Source organism: Dermacentor albipictus, chromosome 7, assembly GCF_038994185.2.
Source record: "Dermacentor albipictus isolate Rhodes 1998 colony chromosome 7, USDA_Dalb.pri_finalv2, whole genome shotgun sequence".
NCBI classification, from domain to species: Eukaryota; Metazoa; Arthropoda; class Arachnida; order Ixodida; family Ixodidae; genus Dermacentor; species Dermacentor albipictus.
Window position 1 is genome coordinate 65643542 of NC_091827.1, and position 24148 is coordinate 65667689.

The 24148-nt window shown below is 44.4% G+C and overlaps 1 protein-coding gene across 4 annotated transcripts in view; it reads right to left on the reverse strand.

Annotated features, from left to right (window-relative positions):
- Positions 1-270: 270 nt before the first annotated feature.
- The window catches only part of Pgant7 (N-acetylgalactosaminyltransferase 7), a 39857-nt gene continuing 15979 nt past the window's right edge, over positions 271-24148 (reverse strand). For 3 of the 4 annotated variants that reach the window (XM_065455895.1, XM_065455896.1, XM_065455897.1), the window contains exons 5-11: positions 23240-23416; positions 22002-22119; positions 16218-16343; positions 13220-13438; positions 9777-9875; positions 5209-5334; positions 271-1268 (exon numbers count right to left, since the gene is read on the reverse strand). In XM_065455895.1, coding sequence (XP_065311967.1) covers positions 1131-1268; positions 5209-5334; positions 9777-9875; positions 13220-13438; positions 16218-16343; positions 22002-22119; positions 23240-23416 — 1003 coding nt within the window. In that variant the 3' untranslated portion in view covers positions 271-1130. Of the gene's footprint in view, positions 1269-5208; positions 5359-9776; positions 9876-13219; positions 13439-16217; positions 16344-22001; positions 22120-23239; positions 23417-24148 lie in introns of all 4 variants that reach the window. The other variant, XM_065455898.1, reaches the window with a different exon arrangement.

Here is a 24148-nt window from a genome sequence, read left to right on the forward strand (position 1 = left end):
ATGTCAGATTTGGGCGTACCCTCAAAGGGAGGTACAGCAGTGAATCCGGTTGGGCAGACTATGAGGCAAGAAAAAAGAAACTACAACAGAAAAGACATTGTAGTCAGCAGGTAAAAACACCTTAATGAAGAAAAACAAGGAACGAAAGAAGTTTAACAGAACTCGCTCAGCCGAGTCACAGAATGGAGAGTCTTTCGCTGCGCTCAAAGAAGAGTGAAGATCACTGCAAAGTTCCATGATTTACACGCAAAAGTACGGCAGAGACATGAATAAGGCCAATCTGGAAATAAGTGTTTAATAGAGTGAAAGAGATAGGTCTACTGGTCAGGCTGGGCAGCATAGTTGGGACTTGTTTAAAAAAATATAAAGTAATAACGTCAGCCTACTTAAAATATATTAAAAAGAAAGAGGTAACGTCGAACAAGGCCTCACAAGAAAAAACAAAGAAGAAAGAAGAAAGGAGCAAGACCAAATGTGTGACTGCTTTTTTGTGTCGTCTCACCCTTGAGTCGGCAGCGGTACACCATCATCCCTGGACGAGTCCATGCCGATTCCCTCCAAAAGTCAACATCACTTACATGACAGCATAACATACATGCACATATACGCACACAATACCTCGGCAGAGACCAGAGGCAAGTCCGGATGTTGCATGTCAAAAAAGAAAATAAGAAGAAGAAGAAAAAAAGAGAAAGAAAAGAAAAAAAATATGGAATACTTGTGAACAGACGCCGATGGCAATCGCAGACGTCTGCAGATTCCAGAAGGAATGACGAAGTGGTTTGGGTTGACCGAGTCACAAACAGGGCGAACGTGTCGGAAGTGTTCACTGGTCGCTCACCTAGAAATGGCAGCACACACTGCGTCCACACTGTGACAATGCCATACAATGACAATGTCAATGCAATTTCAATGCTGTCCTTGAAACCTTGAGGTCTAGGTGCAGTGGAAGAAGAAAACGTCCTCCAGCCACCAAAAGAAAAGAAAGAAACAATAACAATAACAAGAAGGTGAAATAGCTAACAAGTCTCCATGCACCACATGTGGGGGCAAGCAGATTCACAGGGAGAGTGCACCTTAACAGCCGTTGTGAGAGGGGGCTAGCCTATACGACCTCCGGGCAGAGGCCACTAAGAGTCCTGAATCTCGCGGAACGTCCATTGCTGGTTTAGGCTATTGTCGTCACACTTTTCGAGGTGCACCTTGTAACTGCGCTTGCTGTAGGACAGGCACTTCTTGTGGGTGTTGTGGTAGAGGTGCTGGGTGTCCTGCAAGTGTTAGCACCAATGATGCAAAAGCGTTGTCGAGACAAGTGGGGTTTGAACGTCGTGACCAAATTCGTGAATGGGCAAGAACTGTTGTCCAACGTGGAGGTAACATGAATCTGATGTCTTTGTCATGCAGGCACAAAAAATGATGTCAGCTGCTGAATGTCTTAAAAAGACCACTAAAGAGGAACACTAAATTAGTTTAGAGCGACGAAGTCTTTCACAACATTATTTTCGTTATTTTGTGGTCATAGGTTGATTAAAACAACAGGAAATGAAGGTCAGTTTCAATTTGTGAATTTTACGCCAGAACTCTAGCACTGGCATGTCAGTGTGTTGCCCCGGATTTCAAGATATCCTTTCTTTTTGTAATTGGGCAATTGTGGCTCAGTGAATATTCTTAAAACTTACCACATTCTACTTTTGTCTCTTTTAGAATATACAATGTAGTCTATCTTTGCGGATAAAAAATTAACTAGACTCGAGCAGATACTGTAAAAAATCAATGACATTACGGCAAGCTTGTACAAGAACTTTAAGGTGACGTCATTTCGTCTTTTGTTCTTGCGTCTTTTTCTACCTTATGTGAAGCCTATTCTCGCAGTAAGACTGGCTTCTCTGGCATTGTAGAAAGGTGTCTTACAAATAGAGATAAAATAATTTTTTTTTACTGTCCGTTTAAAGTTTAATGTCATTCACACTGTGTTTTAAGTATGTAGACGTACTTAAAGGCCAACTGCGACGAAAATTTACTGGTTCAATTGGTCATAAATGAGCAGTAGTTAATATTGAAGCAATCTTGGCAAAGCTGTCAGTCTGGTGATTGTCACATTTTCTTATTAAATAGCCTTTAAATAGCACGTAAGCAGATGACACGGGCAGCTGCTGGTTAGCGGATGCGACACAAATCCAGACCACAGTCCCCGAGACTTGCAGCCCACCGCGGGCACTTCCTAATCTTGGGGGTCCAACGCCAAGGTGATGCGCTGGTACGCAACATTCTAGGCTCTGCTTAATTTCGGGCGAGCAGTGATAGCAGCACCTTATTCAGTTTCTGCATCAAAAAACATATACTTTTGCGGGCTCTTCACGATGCATCCACTCAGATTCCACATGTAAAATCTCCCACGGGAGTTCTATATCTATACCATGGAGTAAGATAGACAGGATCGTTCAGTCTGCTCGTCTGGTAGGGACAGGTTCTGAAACGCCGGTCGCAGCTTCACAGCGTGTTAGCCAGATGGTGCTGTGCACGAGGAAAAAAATTTGCAGGGGGGAGGGGAAGTGCTCCAACCAACTGAAGCAGCAGATGCATGGTGGGGCCAAGATCTGGGGCACCATACCCAGGTCTCTCTGTCGTTGCTATAGCAATGGCACACGGTCGTGCTTGGCTGCGGTCCTGCACTTGCTTGTGCAGTCGATATGTTGTCTGCTTGGCACACGCCTCGACTCCTCTAATGCGCATAGATCTTGCCCCTTGCGGTTCGGCAGAGAGGCATTAGCAGATGAAATCTGTCCTTATTTCATGTTTTTTCATTTATTAAGCCTTTTAGGCCCAATGCAGGGGTTTGGTAAGGGGGGTCTAGTGGATTTACGTAAGGCACGGAAGCAAAACCAACCCAGAACATAAACTAAATGTGAACATTAAAACATAAGGAAACTAGGAATGGAAACTATGGCATAATAAACTCAGAAAAAGGTATCAAGCTATGTCAGCAGATAGTGAAAACAATCTTTAATTACAGGGGTGCTTCTTCATTAACTGTTTTTACCTGAGTACCATACAAGCAGATAAGTGATTTTATTGCTTCCTTTTTTCTCGCAACACTGGTACAGCAGCAGTGGATCAGAAGGCGCCACGAAAAGAGAACTTCTCCCATCCTTTGTCATACCCAGATTTACAGCTGGGCACAAAACACTTCACTGTTAGCTGTTCTCCTCTTCCGCTTGTTCAATCATGAGTATGAACACATCTCATTTTGTTGGGCATGATTAAATGCAATGCGCACATATGAAACAATCAGCTGAACATGAGAAGGGCATAGCAGGTAAATTTCACAGCTTGGCGAACACCAACACTCCCGCACAGACATTTGGAAGTGAAAAACAAGTAATTCTGCTGTGCCTTTCCGTACACCATTACTTTTCATCTGCCTGCACTTCCTACCGTAGAGATGTTCTGCACACGTGAAACAAAAGCAATGATATGTGTTTATTTGCACTTCTTTAATTTGTGCACATACATATTTTCATGTTTGATGGCTCTCGAATCGAGGTGCCAAGGGCCCCGAGTTTCTTGTAGACAAGACGTTGTACAAGTGCTGCCCCATACCCTGTGCCGCCGCCAGTCTCCACTTAGTGCATATGAACATGGAAAGCAAGCTACTGAATGATTCCCATGAGCCTTAGCAGATGGCGCTATGTGAGGTGAGCAGTTGGCCAGGTGGGAAAGAGGAGGAAAAAGCATGAGCGAATGTGACGACAGGAGTGCACAGGTAGATGTCTGACATCTGCGTTCCATGATTTGTCCAGAGCGAATGTGTCACACGGCGGCAGAGTCGGCGCTCCTGTCTGTCTTACTCCGCGATCTACACCACGAAAATTGGTGGATCCAATGCATATGTATGAGTTTTGAAACATGTGTACGAATAATTAAACAAAGCGAAGCTTAATGTTTGCTGAAATCTCCTCCTTCACCTCTATGCCGCTCAATGCTCTCCTCAGCTACTGTTTTGTTACCTTCACTATTTTCTCTACGTTTGGCTACTTCTGTTGCCCAGTTCTGCACTTTTTTTGCCTCTTGTTATGATAGTCCATTTGCGCACCTACCCAGTCGCGTGTACCCATTCTGGGGGGATTGGGAAAGAATGTTTACAGACCTAGTCACGCATTTCTAGCGGGCCAAGCTGTCTATTCAGGCACGTGCCCACCGGCACATAATGGTCGCCTGAGTTGTTCTGTTTAATTGGCAAGACAGCAGCAGCTGGCACACACAAAATGGGGGAAGAGGGAAGAAAAGAACACAGAAACTAAGCTATCTTGATGTGGTCCGAAATTTTATTGCAGCTGGCCTTTAATTGACATGGCTTCAAGCAAGGCTCACTCGAACAACACTGTAGCAAAGATGCACACAACTCTGCAGCAAAGACATGCACCAGCGTGTCTTTGCTACGGTGTTGTTACAGGTCAAGGCGCTCCTACCACCGTCACCTGTTCGAGCAACCGAGCTCTTCACCTCACCGGAATCCTTTTCCCGACATGGTGACATGACAGACAACAGTTATGTGAACGAAACTTCACTTTCGTGCAGCATAACCTAGAGGAAAATCTGGTGTCACCGTCTGAGCAAGTTTTCTAACAGCAGTCGTGCCACCGTGACAATGCCGGGTTGATTATGGGCGTGCTCGGCTTGTCTCAAATGTGGCCGAGTATAAAACGTGGCCATAGCCATGCAAAAGAAATCTTTGGTTCTGGTTCCCCTATACTACATCTTTATAGTATATTCGCATATATATATATATATGTGTGTGTGTGTGTGTGTGTGTGTGTGTGTGTGTGTGTGTGTGTAAACAAGTATGTGAAGAAACATATGCTTAACACTGATGCACAGTGATCTCAGACTTTGTCATCTTTCCACAATGACTGTATAGCAACCCCATCTTAACTCCGAATAACTGGGAGGCCATGCTATGAGACGGCGTTCGCCTGACAGGCCCATGGCATCACCGCGGCTATTAGAGCCTTGGTCTAGGGTCTTCTCTCTCTAAACGTACATAGAGAGCGAACAATGGTCTAGGGAAAAAGATAAATAACGTGTGCACGTCAGTACGGAAGCACCTGTTTTCCATCCATCTAACAGTGTGAAACTATGCTCACAATAGAAACGTGACAAGAGGGTTGACGGGTGCGTGGACCAGGCCTTTCAGGCAAGCCTACTCACCACACTGTATTCCCAGGGCCCGTCCACGGTTCCAAGTGAGCAGTACGCCACGTCCATGCTGTTCGTATCGGCCTCCATGCACCGCTCGCCCAGGCCCAGCTGGCCCTCCGCATTGAGCCGGAACACCTGCGAGCGTCGCCGCAAGACACGCTAGCGTGGTGGGACGACGGGACATGGGCCACGCAATCAGTCCGAGAGAGTGAGAACTGTCAGTTCTAGAAACCTTCACCACCTCGGGAGGGCGCTGCAAAGCACATGCAACTCAGAGCAAATGGCTGGGCGAGCAGCGATTGACTGTGTGAGTGGTGGAGGCTGGTTTCAATGGGCTGTGTTACATAGTTGCAGGGTCACAGCGTTACACAGTTGCATGGTTATTAACAACTGCACGAAGCCAATGAGAGGTAAAGGAAAAAAATTCTCGCTTTTCATTGAGATTCAGAAACAGCAATGAAAATAGAAATGAAAGTGAAAGGCAACTTGCTTCTAGCGGGAGCTGAACCTGCAACTGCGGCACAGCGCATGTGATGCTTTGCCAATGGAGCTACGGTGGTGGCTGTCCCATCAACAACTTCCTTGAGTAATTTCGTATGTGTACACTATACGTAAAGTGTTTGAGAACACAGCTTTAGATCTTCATGATGTTAACATTCTCATTCAGCCCTTCTAAGTGCCAAACGATGTCTTCACCAAACCTTTTGTCACCTATCTTAGCACATTTGTTCCAGTGTAGCAGCCTCCAGCCTGACACATGAGACGCCTGTCGCTTTCCTTGGCTTGATATGGATATTACTAACTCAAAGATCAAGTCCTTCGGTTCTTTGACCCTTCTCACATAAGTCGCATGGCTGCATTTTAAGAACTGACGAGCTGCCTTTTTTTGCATTGGATTTACAGCTTTCTGCTATTGATGCATTTGGTAGAGCCTTCATATTTTTCATCTGTTGATGAGATTTGTGCACGGGTAAAGGTGTACATTGCCTAGCTGCAATAAGACCACTATCATTAGTGAGTGCTGTGTTGTTTCCTTTTCTGTTTGCCCTTGTCTTGCTGCACTGTCCTGAACTGTGTGCTGTTTCAGAAGCAGGGATGTGCAAATATTGAAAACCTCCAAGTAACGAATCAAATTTTGTCCTATTCAACTTGATTTGGTCCTCAAGCACGTAGTCGCTATTCAAAGTCCGAATATTTTTCGAATAGTTGTTTTTTAATGCTTAGCATTGTCGGCTATAAACGATCAGACATAAAATTGGAGCAAACATAACTGTACTCCCATCCGCAGTGGACATTACATGCAAGATCATGCTGTTATGCTCAGAGAGCCAGAAGGTATATAAGGTATATGCGAAGGTATACAGAGATATTAAGTGGCCAACAATGCTGCCTTTCCAAACTGCATGCAAGACCATGTATCCTCCAAAGAGCCCCAAGTTAGCAAACAAACTGCTTCGTCGTTCTTTGTGCTCCCTTTGTGCTTTTATTAAAGCATGCTTTAAATAATGTGCAGTGTAATGATATAAACATTATGTTGTGAATGCCAGGATGTGAAAGCTGTTTGATAACAATGTTGAGAAGGCTGCACATTATTCGCAAACTACTTGAAAAATATTCAGATTCTGTTCTATTTGCACTCGATTTGGTCTCAAAAGATAATACAGTAGAACCTCGTTGATACGTTCCCGTTACGTACGTTTTCCCGGCGCCAACAATCGAAATCGAGAACACAAAGAATGACCCAATAGAGTTACGCTCATGTTTATGCGGGTCATACGTTCCCGGAAAACACGATTTTTCGACACCAACATTCAGTGCGTCGCCAAACTGCAATCGTATGATACGTTTTCAGGCCGCTAGATCCCACGTAAACAAGAAAATGTGTGAGGTGCGCGCGATCGAAAACACTCTATAGCTGCCCGCTGCGGCAGCTTCACCGCAATACTCGCCCGCCCGTCCCACCGTGAAAACGCTGACGCACACTCAGTTTTTCATTTTGGTACCAGCAAATATTCTGTGGGGTCGTCGCACGCGGCATCCACAGTTAGTACTGCCAATTCCATTGCAATAAGCATCTTCGCATCTGTTCCACAACGTGCGGCGCCGTCGGGAGTGTATAACGCACGCTTTTCATAGGCGATAACTGAAACGTGCCTCTGTTCTCTGCTGCAGACTGCGATCGTACACGTTTTCAGGCCGCTAGATATCATGTGAACCAGAGAAGGCCCGAGGTGCGCGCGATCGAGAACAGTCTGTAGCTGCCCGCCTCGCGTAGACAACGATCAGCGCGCACAGTTTCTCATTCCAGTACCAGCAAATCTAGCTCCGCCCAGGTCATCGCAAGCCATGTTCACACTACCACCGCCAAACCTGTTGCGATAAGCATATCCACCGATCTGTATTACGGCACGTGATGGGTAGTTCCATTGGTATAGCATACTGCACGCTTTTAGTGTAGGCGATAATATAAACGTGCTGCTGTTCCCAGCTGCAGGCGACACAATGTGGGCATCGCATTTGTGATAACACTTCACGTTGTGGGCATCGCGAAGTGAGAAACATTTTGGATTTACTTTGTTATATCCAATAATCTGTTACATCTATTTTCATTATTCGTGTTTCCACTGTAAAAGAAGTAAAGCAGGAACTGAGGGCTAACGAGTCTGACAATGAGCGTCTGCAGATGCGTCCTGTGGCAAGACTGTTCACACGCAAGCCGTCTTATAACCTCGAGAAGGTTGCAGGGAAGTGCAACATTCACACTGTCCCTTTGAGCACCGGATGACCTGTCACAAATGCCTCACTTGGTATGAATGATGCAAGGAGAGTGATGGATGGTTGTTGGAACAAACCAACCGCACACTCTGTCGAGTGCAAGGGTTCAGTGGCTTTAACTGATTCTGCAGTTCTGTGGCAAATGCTACATCAACCAGGTGGAGCTTAAGAGACCACAAGGCACTGCAGCCCTGTGCTCTCTGTTGAAGCACTGCAACCGGCAGTGTCATCTACCTGATCAGCTCTGTACGTACAAATGCTCTCCAGCTTTCAACTGCCCGCATGTTTTGAGACAGGCTCTACAGGCAGGTGGATAGGAAAATATTCAAGGCATTTCACATCCAAAAAGTAACAGACAAGTGCTAAAGCACTCTATTACTGGCACTCACCAACAAAGAGTTATATTGAAGAAAAAAAAATATTATGCAGATAGAACACACATGTTCGAATCTGCATGATGCGAAGTTATCGCAGGCAGTTATAAAGCTAAATGCGATGCATAGAGCTGCTTTTGTTGCCATCCTATGTAACGTATGATATCATGCAATGTTTATGTCCGTGCACCACACAGGCCGCAGCTTTAATGTCATGCAATGTTTTATGCTTATGCACTACATTGTTCACAAGTTGTGCTGAAATGCAAACAGCAGTTCATGCGAATACACGCCACAAGACACTGACGCAGTGATGTCACGAGGACAAAGGCGGTGCTTCATGTTTTTCGAGGAAAGAATTGCGAGGAGGTGTGTACGCACAGAGAAATGCTATGGAAAAGGCAGTGGTAGGGTTAACTACTATTCTCCTTTTTCATTTCTGTATTGTATAAATTTTTCGCCTCTGTGATTTGAAGTTAGCGCACTTTATCCTGCCTATTTCTTCTTCTCTTGCACCTGCTTGGAAAATGCCCAAATTAGCCCAAACGTCTTCATTAAGCCCAGCTTCTGTTGTACAGTGAGAGCTGTCACATGAGCAAGTTTAAAAACTAACAACCGCACTGCATGAAAGTTTCCTTCCAAATTATTTAACCGACCCACTACAGTGCTGCCGTCTAAGATAACGGCATGAAATTGATGGGATGGGCCCTGTCCACCTTTGGTGCTGGAAAGCTGGAATAAGCATAATTAACAAGCTGTACTTTTCCAAAGCAGTTATCGACAGGATCATGCAGGTGAGACGAATTCATCCACCTCCTGCTGCTCTCTGATGTCTAAGGAAAGAAGTACAGGCGAACCTCAATACTGTAACGGATGTGGACATACGGAGTAAACCAAACATTTTTCTCACCAATATTAGTGTGCAACGACTATATGCTTAAAACAAGGATTGGATATAATGAATGTATTTCTGTGTTGGCTGCGATTTCGTTATATTGAGCTTCACAGCTGCATACGTATGGTTGCTCTAGATTTCTTAAAAGCCTGCTTGCTTTTACAAAAACCATTCTTTTGCGCAAAACAAGAGTGCTGCCAGGTGCTGTAGCATAGCATTCAACACTATAAAGAATGGCAAGTTATACACAACATTGGTTTCTTATTTTTATACCAAAGCTAATGAGTAATGGAAAAGTGGACAGCTACAAATGAAAGCTTCTTTGCCTGATACTTAATTGTTCATAAGGAGTTTATGATTAAGTGGTATTTGCCATGGAAACAGAAAAGCCAAGAAAAAGGCACAGGTCCAGGAAGTGGCGGGCAATGAAAGCAAGTTCGCTAGTGCAAGCATGCTTTAGAAGCTGAAGGAATACAGTTAGGTAGGCACCATGCCGAATGAGGGAGAAAAATCAGCACAAGGGGGACACGCACCTGATTCCCTCCGGTTCCGTGGCAGGCCGACAACGCTGCAGTTGATGGCGGATGAGCGCCCATGGCATCGAGACACTGGCCGGTTGCATCATGCCTGATCTGCACAGGTGATGGGTGAGAACGTGTAACAGTTTCATCTTGTGAGCGTATAGAAACATGAGCTACAACTGTGAGTACCAAGCGAGTGAGGGTTGAAGGAATAAAAGAAACACAATGTCACCACCACCTTGCTATAGCGTCACATTATTGGCTTTTAAATGCAGGTTTTCAATACACAGGTTTGCTTAACACACAGTACAGGTTTGGTTGTGCAATGTAATACAAATTCGTATTGACACACTCCAAATACAAACGACCCATGTTTGTACAGCTGCGATCGTGTTTCGTGTGTTCACAGCACCACATGCATTAACTTAGCCCACATGCAGCGATGGGGCTAATGGGGTGTGCATCTGGGCTGAAACTGACTGGATTAACAATGGAAAAATACTGTAATAACAAAAGGCACATGGTAAACAGAAGGACAAGGCAAAACTAGCAGCTGTCTATTTCACTCAATGACAAAGTTACACCTGCATGCCTGCAAATTACCCATAATAAGAAAATTCTTCCGCCCATAACACGAAGCAGTGGCTTGATGGCTGGCAAAATGTAACGTGCAGTAAGCGTTAAGACTGTTTTGTGCAGTCATTGTCGGAGTGAATATTCGCAGGTGAAAGTGGGCAACCTCCTTTCAAGGAGTAAAAGAAGTGCGAGTAGTATTCATTTTTGGAAATTGCAACCTCCCAGTCATGAAGTAGAAAGACTCGGCTTTTCATCCTCCTCTTACCAAATCCAGACTTAGCCACAGTCTCTACTAAAACAAGCCTTTAGCTTCTTACTGCTCTATTTGTTTGGCTTTTCTCAGATTTGTGTTTGGGCTACCCCGCTAATAGGCCTCGTGCTATCCTTGAAGAAAAGTGGACGACGGCGGTGCTATCCAGTAAACGTGCAACATGCAAAGAAGCTGACTGCTAGAAGAAGAAGACTAATAAAGATAAAGCAGACCCGCTCAATCATTGTCATTACACGTAGAAAAAGAAAACTTAATTTAGGACCACCTCTGCAACTGGGAAGGTGACATGCTGGATCACGACGGAGGCACAGAGGCCAGTTTTATATAGTACATGGATGCTGAGGAGCGGGCGTTAGCCAGTCGTGGAAGCTGCTGGGGCGATCGTGCCCTTCACGATTAGTATTCTTCACCGCTGTAAAATTGGTAGAGTGGCTAACATGTAGAACCCTGGACTGCCAATTGATTGGTAGCCCGCTCAAATTCCCCAGGCACAAGGACAATTTTTCTTTGTAATTCTCTCACAAAAGATTTGGGGATTCCGGCAACGACACCGGCGAAAATAAAGACCAGGGGGGGAGCCCATTACAGCTGTCACTGTAAAAGGAAATGTCAAAGCTAAGATGAAAGCGAAGCATCAAAAAAATTCTCCATCCACGCTGCTTCTCAACTTCAATAGCGGGCTTGATAATCAAATGCCAAAGCAACATGGAGTGAACCTTTTCTAGTTGCGGCGCTTTTCTTTTGGTTTTCCTTTTTTCCAATTCTTCATGCACCATGTTTTGACAACCTCATAATTGCGCATATGTAACATGACAGCCGAGCCAAACAAACAGTTGCTAACAGTGCTTTGCCCCCCTCGGGCTTTCTGTGGGTCAAATGTTATTGCAGCAGTATCCTTTGTTAATTCTGGGGCACATTTTAGAAAACTAGCATACCTGCTGTGACAGAAGAACAATAAGAGAATACACATACACCAAGGTCAGGTTAGCATCAAAAGAAGGACCTTCATTAAACGTTGTTGTTCTTGTGTTCTATTACTGTGATCTAACACGCTCTTTCAAAACCTTGATTGTTGTCTGTAGTTGTGAATGTTCTGATATTATATACTTTTCCGGTTCGTGCGTGTATATTTTTGACCCACACAGAAGAACACCGTTAATTCGGCTCTGGTTAACTCAATTTTTTCAGAATTCGATCTTGGCTGAAGGTCCCAGCCAGTGTCCATACATTCCTTTGGGACCAAACTTTCATTATCTTGATCCTGAAATTAGCCTTTGCCAGATAATTTGAACTTGCCTGGTCATCACGCACATGCCTGACCCTAATAGTGATTGCAGTTGGTGATTTCAGTAGCAGTAGTGTTTGTCTTGGTGAAGCTTAAGATAGAGTGAATTTGACAAACATGTGTCATGTCTAGTTGAATATGCCTAATTGCAGCCTGTCCTAGGAAGATTTTAAAGCGAGAATGGTAGCTCACCAACCGAATTATTACAGTATTTGCCCGATTCTAACGCATATTTCTAACTTTCTTTTCTAAAGAAAGTTTGTCCGCGAATTGCTTGGGTAGTGACATCAAATAAAAAAATAAAACCAAAGCTGTGTTCATGGCATTCACCATCAGAGCCAGCCTAGCTAGCATCGTCCCCATTGCCATCACAAGATGGTGACCATGGATAGCGATAGAACGAGTTTTCTCGAAATCAATGCGCCGCTTTCAGTCTGATTATGAAAGCATATTCAAACGATAAGTGATTTTGCATGTTAAGCTAGCAGCAACAAGTTGTGTAAAATGTTGGTGTTCCACAAAATTGTGTGTTACAGGACGAACTAGTGAAGTGGTTAGTGGGCTGCAATCATGTCTGCAATTGTTGTGGAGTCGATTTACAAATGCAGACTATCAAGTGTGCCATGTACCGTACCACGAATGATATGCTATGGTTCCTAATAAACAGCAGAAAAGTGCTGGCTGAGAGTGATCACAATAGACATCGGGTAAATAAATTTCCAGACTGTGAAGTAAAGTTTTTTTGGTTTCGCCTTTTCTTATTCCATTGGAGGTGTGCTATGTCTTTTCTGCTAAAATATTGGGAGTGTGTTAGATTTATACATTGTGTAGCAGCTCTAATACCATTTTTAAGTTAGCTTTCAGTTAACTCTGAACCCATAAAAAGTGGGTGCGGGCATGATTCTGGGACATGGGCAAATACTGCCAAATGAATCAGTGGCATGTTTTGGCATATTTTGCCTCTTGTTTAATTCAACCTGCTGGATAATTCAACCAATTTTGATGATCCCATCAAATTTCTATCCGGCCCCATCAATTTCGTTGGTCCCAGCAGAAGATGACTGTACTTTGTTGTTTTACTTCCGAGACCTGTACATGCGTGTTTACATTTATTCCATTTCTTGGACTTACGCACATAGGTGTCCTATGCAACACATTATTTTACTTGTGTCTGCCTGCTTGCAAATTCCTTTTGCTGTGCACTGCAGTTATGTACCTCCGTCACTGTCCTGCATCACAAATGCCATGTGGCATGTGCCTAGGATCCCAGAGTCCTAGGGATCCTAGGGAAAATGAAAACTGATTCTGAAAGCCGGCACTTGCCTCTCCCCAGTAGAGGTTCCTGGGCAGCAAGGGAAAGTTCTTGAGCACGTCATAGGCAACATTCTTCATGAACCAGCGGAAGCTCTTGCACTTGAGCTTCTCGCGGAGTGCCAACTGCGTTTTCAGGTCACCAGCATCATAGTAGGTGGCCAAGGGCTCCCGGGTGTAGAAGTACTCCTTGTATTCATCCATCCACACCTCCACCACTCGCTTGTAGTTCTGCAGGCATGATGTAACGAAAGGGGGAGAGTGTGCAAATTTGAAAGGAGTCTGAGGCAGTGAGGTAGGAGTGTGCCTCGTGGTTTCCCATAGTTCCATTTCGCAGCCACAGCCACTCCTGTTTACAGCGATAGCTCTTCCATTTCAGAGCAATAGCTACTCCCTCTTAGCGATAGCCCTTCCATTTCACAGTAATAGCCGCTCCATCTCACAATATTTATTTATTTATTTTATTTGTGGTACCCTCAAGGTACATAGTTGTACATTACAGAGGGGAGGGGTGACAATACTTTGCAAGAGTAAAAAATACAGGATTAGTTCTATCATAAGAAGCCAACAAACATTGACACCAAGGACAACATAGGGGAAATTACTTGTGCTTAATAAATGAAATAAACAAACGAAGAATTAATGGAAATTAAAGTGGATGAAAAAACAACTTGCCGCGGCAAGTTGTTTTTTCAACTTGCAACTTGCTTTTCAAACTGCCTTACCTAGGCATTGCACCGGTTTAATGAACATAAGCAGTGGTGCCACAAAGCCAACACAGATTAATCAAAGTCATTGCAGGTTTACTACGACATATTTAAGGACAAATAAGGGCCTCATAACGATGTTACAGCTATCACTGTTACTGCACTGCGGATTAACCCGAAGCACCATGGTCATTTCCAGCAGGGAAAAAAACTGAATAATTTAACTTGAAATTTTCAGCAACAGGTTGTGTGGACTGAGGTGCACCCCACCACCTTTCTGCAGGTGTTTGCCCATTCTGTCCCTGCTGCTCTCTCCTTTCCACCAGTAGCGGGACAGAGCAAAGAATGGGCTGTCCCTCGGCTGTTTCTTTCCGTGGGCCACTAACGTTTCACCAGTTTAGACAGGAATTGACCATTTACTCGCAGTCACCTGCAGTGCAGCCACAAATAAAAAATCCTTACATTTAAGTGTCAACTGCCACAAAGAGCAAAAGCCTTTCATAGTTATTGCAAGCATATTCTCCTGACCTTAAGTGCATGACGATCACATGCGTTTTCAGTTTAAATATATATTCAGACATGTATCGCACGCAGACTTAGTGGCGCCACCTCTAGATTGCACACGTCCAGTAGGGTGCGTGGGAGAGGAGCCTAGCTGCACACGATTCTTGTGCGTGACACGTTTCACTGGTGGCGATACGGTGCATCGTTACACTGCTTTCATGCTAATCGGATAATTGCTGACACTCCTCATGCGATGGGTTCTGCTGGAATTTTTTTATAGGTAATTTTTCTGACACCAGAAGTTTATGCTTCAGCAGCAGGGCACAGACAGCAAAAATGCACCTTCAGAATTCGTCTGGCACATGCTGGTAAGGTCTCCTTATGAAACTGCATTGGGCACACAACAAACGAGGACACAAGGCAAAGGTAGCACACACAAGCTAACACACACAAGGTAACTCCACAAGTGCTGAACAAGCGCTGACTCGCTAGAGTCAGCGCTTGTTCAGCATTTGTGGAGGTTCGCCTGGTAGAGGTTCTGATAGCGCTGGTAGAGGTTCGCCCAGAAGTGTGGTGCCAATTCATGTAGATGGCATTGTATCTAAAGAAGCCTATCCCATTCATGTGTGATGCAAGTGTGGTTGTGGCCACGTGGTTACCCTGTTGCTGCTTGGGATCAGCTAATGTGTCGTTGGTGGGGGTTCAGATTCTATGATTACACCTACTTATGTTTCTTTACATTTTGTTTAGGTTGCTGTTTGAAAGGAAGAAATTAGATATCTTGGTAATATCTGTACAGCAAATATAGCAGGTTTAGAAGCAGCATGCGTGACCTGAATTTCTGAATACAAGAAGTTTGCCTGGAAATGTAGTGTCATCACATGAAACAAACAGTAACCACTGCCTTAGATCTCACATACAAACAATGGAAAAACATGGGCAGGGTAGTTAAGAGTTAAAGTACTTAAAACAGAACATTATGCTATACCATAAATGTGTCATGCATTTCTTTTTTTTTTCAGTATTACCAGATTTTACCACCAGGCTGCGTGGTAAGCGACCACATGGCTAACACGCATCTGTCCACCCCTGCTTCTGAGCACATGGCCAGGTGAACATTAGCAGAAAAAATTGGTTGTCTGATTGATTGATTCATTCATGGGGCTTTACCTTCAAGAGCAACACTCCTGCTATGAGAGACACCGTAACGGGGGACTTCAGAATCGCCTGGACAACCTGAGATTCTTTAACGTACACCTAAACCTAAGTGTGCATTTTGTCCTCGTCGAAACCTGGCCAGTATTCAAACCTGTGACGTCGTGCTCGGCAGCAGAACGCTGCAGCCACCAAGACATCATGGTGGGTGTGACTAGAGCACAGGAGAAAAAAGGGGGTTAACCGACGGGCCCGATATTTATCAGTCATATCATAAGAAGCCAACAAACACTGACACCAAGGACAACATAGGGGAAATTACTTGTGCCTAATAAATGAAATAAAGAAATGATAAATTAATGGAAATGAAAGTGGATGAAAAAACAACTTGCTGCAGGTGGGAACCGAACCCACATCCTTCGCATTCTATGCGAAGGTTGCTTCTATGCATCTATGTGAAGGTTGTGGGTTCGGTTCCCACCTGCGGCAAGTTGTTTTTTCATCCACTTTCATTTCCATTAATTTATCGTTTCTTTATTTCATTTATTAAGCACAAGTAATTTCCCCTATGCTGTCCTCGGTGTCAGTGTTTGTTGGCTTCTTATGATAGAGCACAGGAAACATTCTGCTCCATCAATACACACCACAGTGATGAGAGGCCCCTTGCGCTTCTGGGCCAGCTTGCCAAAGCTGTAGGGCATGAAGCCGCGGTAGACGTGCCCGACCCGCGAGCACGGCACCCAGTAGATCATGCCACCGCACTGCCAGATCTGGACAGAGAACAGACACGGCAAACGGTGCGACATGCAGTGGCTACTCCAACGCACATAAACATGCAAGTGGAAAGCACTTTAAAAAAATACCGAGGCATTTTGTTTGGCTAACTGGCTTTGTTACCTGGTGAAGGGAGCTAGGCCAGGGTGTTGCAGAACAGTGATGAAATACAACGTGAAATGAGTGGGGAAAAAAATTCAAGCGCCATGTGGGACCCCTTTAATGGCAGAACTTTCCACATTTCCACCCGTTCCCATTTGCCTTGCTCGCACAATCTGTGCAATCAACACACTTTGCCTTCTACGTTCCTGGACATACTTTGTTTCGAAACAGTGGGAGAAAGCAATGAGAAATTCAAGAAACCTTTGAAGCATCAAGAAAGCAATGGTGTAGCCATCAAAAAGAGGTTTTAAAGTTCTGCAAATACTAAAATATGTGCCATTTCAACAACTGCAACTTTTTTCTTTTTATTTCCTTTTGTAATATCACAGGTTTCGTAACCTTGCGTAGGAAAGTTTAAAATTGTTCCAACTTTCAGTAGTGATTGTAAAAAAAGAACTATGGGGCCTAAATAAAAATTCATTGCCCAGAAGTTACTAGAGCTCCATTCTTTCTCTTAAGGGTGCTTGAACCACCCTTGGGGTTCAGTGAACAAAACTCAATTTGGAGAGTACAGTACAAAGCTGTGAACATCAGAGCCACGTTATATGAAAAGCTTAAATCCTGGGGTTTCACATGCCACAACCACTACGTGATCATGAGGCACACTGTAGTGGGGGGCTCTGGGTTAATTTTGACCACCTGTCTCCATCGCATCCATCAAATGATTTCCCACGTGCGATCAGAGAATGGAATCTCCTCCACTCAGACATAGTTTCCTCTCCGTCACTTTCATCGTTCATCAACCTACTGGAGACATCAAACAGAGAAGACGCCACTTGACACACCCACATATCTTAATCTTAAACCATATATCTGTAATACTTATTTCTGTGCGTGGAATTTATGCATTTCAAACCCCAAACTCGTCGCTTCTGCGCGGTTATCTGTTACCTGTATAAGTTCTCTGATCTTACAAGTGTCATTCATTCGCTATTCTTTATATAAAATCTAGTAATACAATATTGTTATATTGTTATACTAACTACACTGTTATATTGTTATGGCCATATTGTTATACCAATCAAAAGTATTGTATTAATGGTGATTTCTGCAGTAGTTAAGGAAGCGTTTTTCCTTTTTTTTTTCTTTTAATGTACCATGTAACATGACCTGTTTGTTTCTTTCTGTAAAATTGTGCCCACCTGCTTTGGTCTCAACTGAGACTGGCAGTATTGCAAATAATAAAATAAAATGCGGCCGTGGCGGCTGGCATTTGATCCCGTGCCCCTCAGGCTGAGCAGTACAATGCAAAAAGCCACTACACCACCAACGTTGTAATACCAATTGCAATCAGTAGATTTTTTTTTATTTAGGCCAGCAAATGAACTTTCTTTTAACAAAAATTATCAAAAATTGCAAAGTCTAAATAGCTACTTTGGTAAAATACAGCACCCTTGCTACCATGTGTGACTGAGTTAAACCACGGTGTAAGAGTAGTTTAGGTGAGAGAGCGCCCGCGCCCAGCGCCCTGTCATAACATTCTACTTTTGGAGGCAGCCGACAGATGGCGCGACCAACTTTTCCCCGCTCCGCGAGCGACCAGGCCACACCGGCGCGATCGCTATACGTTGCGTTGGGCCTGTATTTCCTTGAAATGCGTGGTTAACTGGCCTTCCTCTTCCTCTTCTGGTATTCTACTTTGGGGATGTAAAGTGTCCTTTATTTACACAAGAACATTTCACCTCTTTTAAACAAAGCGTCGAAATCAGTATACGAGGGCCTAGCGCGACGTGGCGTTGATGGCATGCACATGCATTTAATAAAACACTGCCTTTTATTTCGCATTGCAGGCTTCGTACTAACTCTGCCAGTTATTAGATATTGCCGAACATTACCCTGTGCAAGGAAAAGACCCATACCAATGCCGAAGAGATACACGGGCGTACCGCCACGGATGTTAGCGTGATATTACGATAACATGAATTATATCCATACTCGCCCCGCAAAGATCATGAAGACGCTTCACTCCATAAGAGTCAAAGCTCTTAGAAATTCATTGAACCATTCTGACAGAAGCACAAGTCCGGTAACAACTGGTTAATGTGGGAGAATAAAGTGAGGGAAAATATGGCACGGCAAAGTAAATTTCAGCGTTCATGCAGTCACTTCGAACCATGGGCTCACACAACTTTTGACAATTTTCGCAAGTCCTGGCTCTTTTTGTCTTTCTGGCTTTTCAACTGCCTGCAGTATTGACGCATGCGCAAGCACACGTAGTAGTGGATGAGTTTCGCAAGCATGTCTTCTTTGTGAAGACTGCATGGAAATGTAAACTGGAACTTTTACAGAACGGCATCAATTGTCCTATCGAACGCATGCCTGTCACTCGCATATTTTTCAAACTTCTGCTCACAGTATTTGAAGAGATCAAAAAGATGCATATTCGGGTGCGTCAGCCTGCCTCTCGTTTTTAAGTTCGCCAGGTCGGCTTCAGGCACGTTTGCGATCCCTTTTGTTCCCTCAAGCGCCTCCTTGCAAATCGTACAGGAGGCCTCATTTGCGAGTTTTCTTGAGACAAAGCCAGTGACGTAGTATACAATGCAGTCTACAACGTCTGCGTCGCAGTCGTTTAGCTCAAATATGTCATCACATTCCCAGCTGCCTTCTTCGATCAGCCCATCAAGCTTCGCTTTAATTCTTGCAGTTTATTTGGCTGCTCCATACCTGAACTCTGATATATCTCCCTTAAATCCGCCAGAGTAACAACGGCAGCCTGACTGTTATCAGGCGCTGCACAGTTTCCAAACTGCGGAGGTTTTAACAAAGAATACATGCTTAGCATGCGGTATAACTGCAAGAATGTGGGAAAGGTCGGATGTTCATTTTGACCTCCCGCCTGTCTGATTATTCCGAAAAAGCATCCTAAGGGGTCCTGGTTCATTTTGGCCGTCAACACGTACTTGAAACCGCAGTCTTTTAGAAGGTAGGTAGAAAGCTGTTGGACAGATTTCAGCGTAACGCGCAAACCTTCGGTAGTCGACTGGGTCAAAAAGAGGTCTTTTGGAATGTCACCATTTACAACCTGTTGTTCCCATGAGTCGAGCCATTCAGATGCAGCTTGGAGAGTAGTGAAATCTCTGCTTCCTGGTCGAATGCCCTCTGCAGGGTACCGGCGGTTTAGAGCGTCGAACAGGTCGTTCAAAAAAAAATGTAAATTTAGCTGTCGGTTCCGCATCAGCCAACCTTGGCACACCTCTGTGTGCATAAAACATGATTCCTTTGGCAACAGAATTGCTGAAAAGCTGTGTGGCTTTTCTTTTCTTTTCTCCCCGCGTGCCCACTCTCACGCTCTTGTCCCCGCGTCTTGAGAATGAAGCTCACAGACGTCGGACGACAGCGCTTGCTTCCTCTTGTAATCTCTCTCTTTAAAACCAGCCGCCAGCGACAACAACCGCACGTTACGTCACTCAACTAACCCGTTACAACTAACATGCCGAGGATGACGAGGCCGCCTTTGACAAAGATAGGTCCTCCTATCGAAACGTTGGCCAGCCTGTCTGAGGCACTTCATCCCTGTTTACAAACTTTATACCACAGTCACCGTCGCACAGCCACATATAATAAGTCGATCCGGGCGTTAGATTTGACTAAACGCGCGCGCGAATGCAGGGACAAGCCGAAGCAGACAAAAACAATCGAATGGCGCGAAGGCGAAAGCGGGAGACCCGGGGAACAGTCAGTAGCGCCCTCTGTTGACCGCCGTGTAAGCAGAATGCTCCGACCTCCTTTCTGCGTAGCGGCGCGCCCTCGCCGTTCCCTCACCTAACCTATTCTTACACCGCGGTTAAACACATCTACACTCCATTTCGCACATAGCAGGCAATGACAGAAAGGCTAGAGAGACTTCCTTTACCACTCCCATTTGCAACCAAAAAATACTGCATGGCAAAGGAAAGAAAGACGCATGTGTGCGTTGTGTAATTTGATGTAACATTCAGTCTTGTACTCTTATGCAGAAAAGGATGACATTATTACATGGTGGACACCACATATCTAGACCCATTTACCACCGAATGAGTATGTAAGACAAGTTTCTGCAAACAACAGCCACAGCGTAATTCTTGGGACTCGCAATCAAACCACAGGACGCCGCATACTGGAAGCACAAAAGTGAACAAATACATAATTTTATGCAACCTTACGTCCAGAAGTTGTAGTAGTATTATATGAAATGAAATCTTTATTCCTCTCCTTATGGTTAACAAAGAGAGATAAGACAAAAGAAAAAGATTCACACAGAAGCTCGAAAGCTCCATTGGATAGCTATTCTGAAGAAAGTTACTCTGTAGAAAGCGTCGCAGATCAAAAGTGAATGCACTGCAAAATGCACCAACTGAGATTTCTATGACTGCGCTATTTGCATAGCTTCAGCAGCATTGCCTGCCAAATATGTAACAGAGTATAGCAGTGTAAAGATTTTGGCAGCAGTGCAGCTTTCATCTTTTTGTATTTTTTTGTTTTGCACAACAGGAGAGCCTTTAGAATTCATTGTGGTTGAACACATTGGGTCAGGATGCTGCCCCTAGCTGCCATGTACTTGACACATGGCTGTTTTAACAACAGTACTGACATCGTGAGAAGCAAAGCTCTGTGCTGTCTGACCCCGTCACCTCTCCTCTTCACTCGATGCGGTGCTTTTGCTTACCTGAAACTATTTGTGCCTTTTATGCAAGCAAAACTACCTTATACATAACACGAGGCTTAAGAAAAAGTAAAATGGCAACTTATTTGATGTGCAATTGCCTCATTTTCCCTTTCAATGGTCATACTGGTGGGTGCAATGCAGATGCTGGTGCAGTGATTCTGCGTCTACTAATATTAGCATGGAGCTCTGCAGCAGAAGGTAGGGCTTAGGTAGGAAAATGTGAAATGCTGCTCTCGATACGCACGGAAACAAAAAATTGGCAGTGGCTTAGCTCAACTATGCCAGGATATACATAGCGAAAGCTAAGGCATAGCATGGTTAGCCTTGGTTAATCTTGATTGCAACTCCAGGTTAGTCTGTTTGCATAGCTATGTTGCGGCGTTTAGCCAGTCGTTCGGCACACTGTTCGTCTTTTCCCTGGGCGATTCGTTTCCTCTTCCTCTCGTTCCGATGTCGATTCCAGGCCTCCTCCTGCTTATCAGAATTGTCGCCGTCCATACTGCCGCCTCAACTGTGTTGCGGCGCACGCGAGCTTTCCTTTTCAATCCTCTGACATGTTATAAGGCATGCAATGCAGCTGTCGAAGCGAGCGGAGGCGAACGCAACGACGAGGAACGCGGTGTGACGAGGAACGCGGTGTGACGTCATGTGCCTCCTCGGCGCACGGCCACGGCGAAATCGCAAGTTCACGGCCAGTAAAGCTTTCGCTTTAAAAGAGAGAATGGCTATTTTCTCTCCGTGCTTTGTCTCTCTGTGCCACTGCTAGCCTTCTTAAATAAACTTTATGCCATTCCTGCAACAGTCTTTTCAAGCGTCCCTTCGGCTGATATTAAAGAACCAGCATTACCTTGAAAGATAGCTCAAAGTTCTCGCCACCCCAGACTAGTAGGCCAGGATCATAGCCACCGAGTTCGAGGAAGTACTCTCGATTGATGGCAAAAAGACCACCAGCATGTGTAGGTGACCTGCAAATATAAAAACAATTTTTCAAGGTGTCATGTACAGATTCGGCAACAACATACTTTGATTGTTTTACAGCAATAACTGTTATGCATTCTTTAAGCTCATGGCGTGCCTGTAAGCCCAACTGTAGGTCATGCCACGAAACTGTCTGTCTGATAACCTTTGCTGTTGATACATGCATAGATGCCCTCTGAATGTTCCTTTAATGCTCGTAACAATCATAAAGCACTAACATTCAGCAATAAAAAATTCTGGTGCTAGCAGATTTATTTTAACCTAGCATCTCCGTTACTGCAAAACTGGGCCCTATGTTTTATATTGTAAGTAGTATCAATAGAGAAAATGTGGTCAAACGAGTGCGCTGAGCAATTCTGAGGTAACAGAACCTAAAAACAATTCTAAAGGAAATGAACATACATGTCCATCATGTAAACAAAGCAACTATGTTACAGTGAAGTAGAAGGGCCCAATAACTATTATTATTACATACATACGCAGTTTAAAGCCATTTTGGTAAAAATAATTACAAATGGGCTGCTGAAGCCAATCCTCGCAGTCGTCGCTCACGGTGCGGGCTGTGTCCTGCTTGACTTCAAGCAAAGCATAAGGTTGCCCAACAAAGTAATCATAGCAACATGTCACAGCCATAAAAATGAGGCATTGATTGATTAAATATAATAAAGTTTTTCATCCATCCATCCATTGATTAGTGAATAAATGTTTACTGATCAAGATAGCCCACAAGCAATTGAGAAACAAATGGCCCAGTGCTGCTCACCTATTCTGGGTCTGCAACGCTCATTTAGCTGCCCGTATGGGCCATCTGCAGTCAATAAACCCATCACCTACAAACTACGAGGCCTGCATCAACGCAGCTAGCTCTAGCAAACGCAGCATAGAAGCGTTAGAATTTCGCTTAATACACACTAAAGAGATAGATATCCCGAGTTGGCTCTAACCTCACACCCTAACCTCAATTTTCCTCATTCTCAAAGATGAGGCATAAAAACAAGTCGTCTTGAAAGTCAAGCAGGGGAGAATAGCTACTGCTGTTGATGGTAGCACCAAGATTCTACTTCGATGGCCCCTTAGCATTTTCTTTCATCCCTTGGACTGACTCACTTGTAGGGCTCGCTGTGGTATTTCCGCCTTTTGATTTCCTCGTCGGGGATTTCAATTTCTTTGTACAGCATGCCCCACTCGAAGATGCCACGGAAGTGCTGCCGGCCATGGTAGACAGGCCGGTACTCGAACGTATCCTTGTCGATACCGTCGATGACTGGCACTGTCATTGCACGCCTGCAGTGGAGTCAGAATGTGTTAAGGTGGTGCAAAAAGCTATATTTTGGGCCTGTGCGATTAGACAATTTAATATTGCGCCATTTTATTCCTTTCTTATCAGCCATTGCTAGCCGTTCTTGGTGATAACATAGACGGAGCACAGTTCGAACCACTGACAAAGCCCAATATGTGAAAGAATTGGTAGGCAAAGGTTTACACTGTCCCCGTCTTGATTACAAAAGTAACCATGCACAGACCTTTCTGTAATGCTAGCTTTTGCCCTTTGAAAAGCTTAAAGCTGGTTTTCCTGCAATGCAAGTGCCCAAAATCTAGTGTCCGACGTGGTGACACAATGATTGCTGTGCAGCTGGTACTTTCTAGTTCATTGTGCTTTGTGCTCTTTCCTAGCCCATTTGATGCTTCACACAAAGAGCAATGTGCTCTCCAAGGCAAACGTACATGGCGCAGGATACATACAACGTACTAGTGGCCACACAGTTTGAACAATTATGCACTGCAGAAAAGCCAACTCAACATCTTTCTAAAGGTCAAATTGCCATGCAATCACATGTAGCAGAATGCTGCAGAAGGAATCCATTTCTGTGTCCTCGAAAGGCAAAATTAGGAGTTGAAGAAAAATTTGGCATGGTCTCCGTGCTGAACTCGGGAAGAGGACAGTACACACACACACACACACACGCACGCACACACACACACACACACACACACACACACACACACACACACACA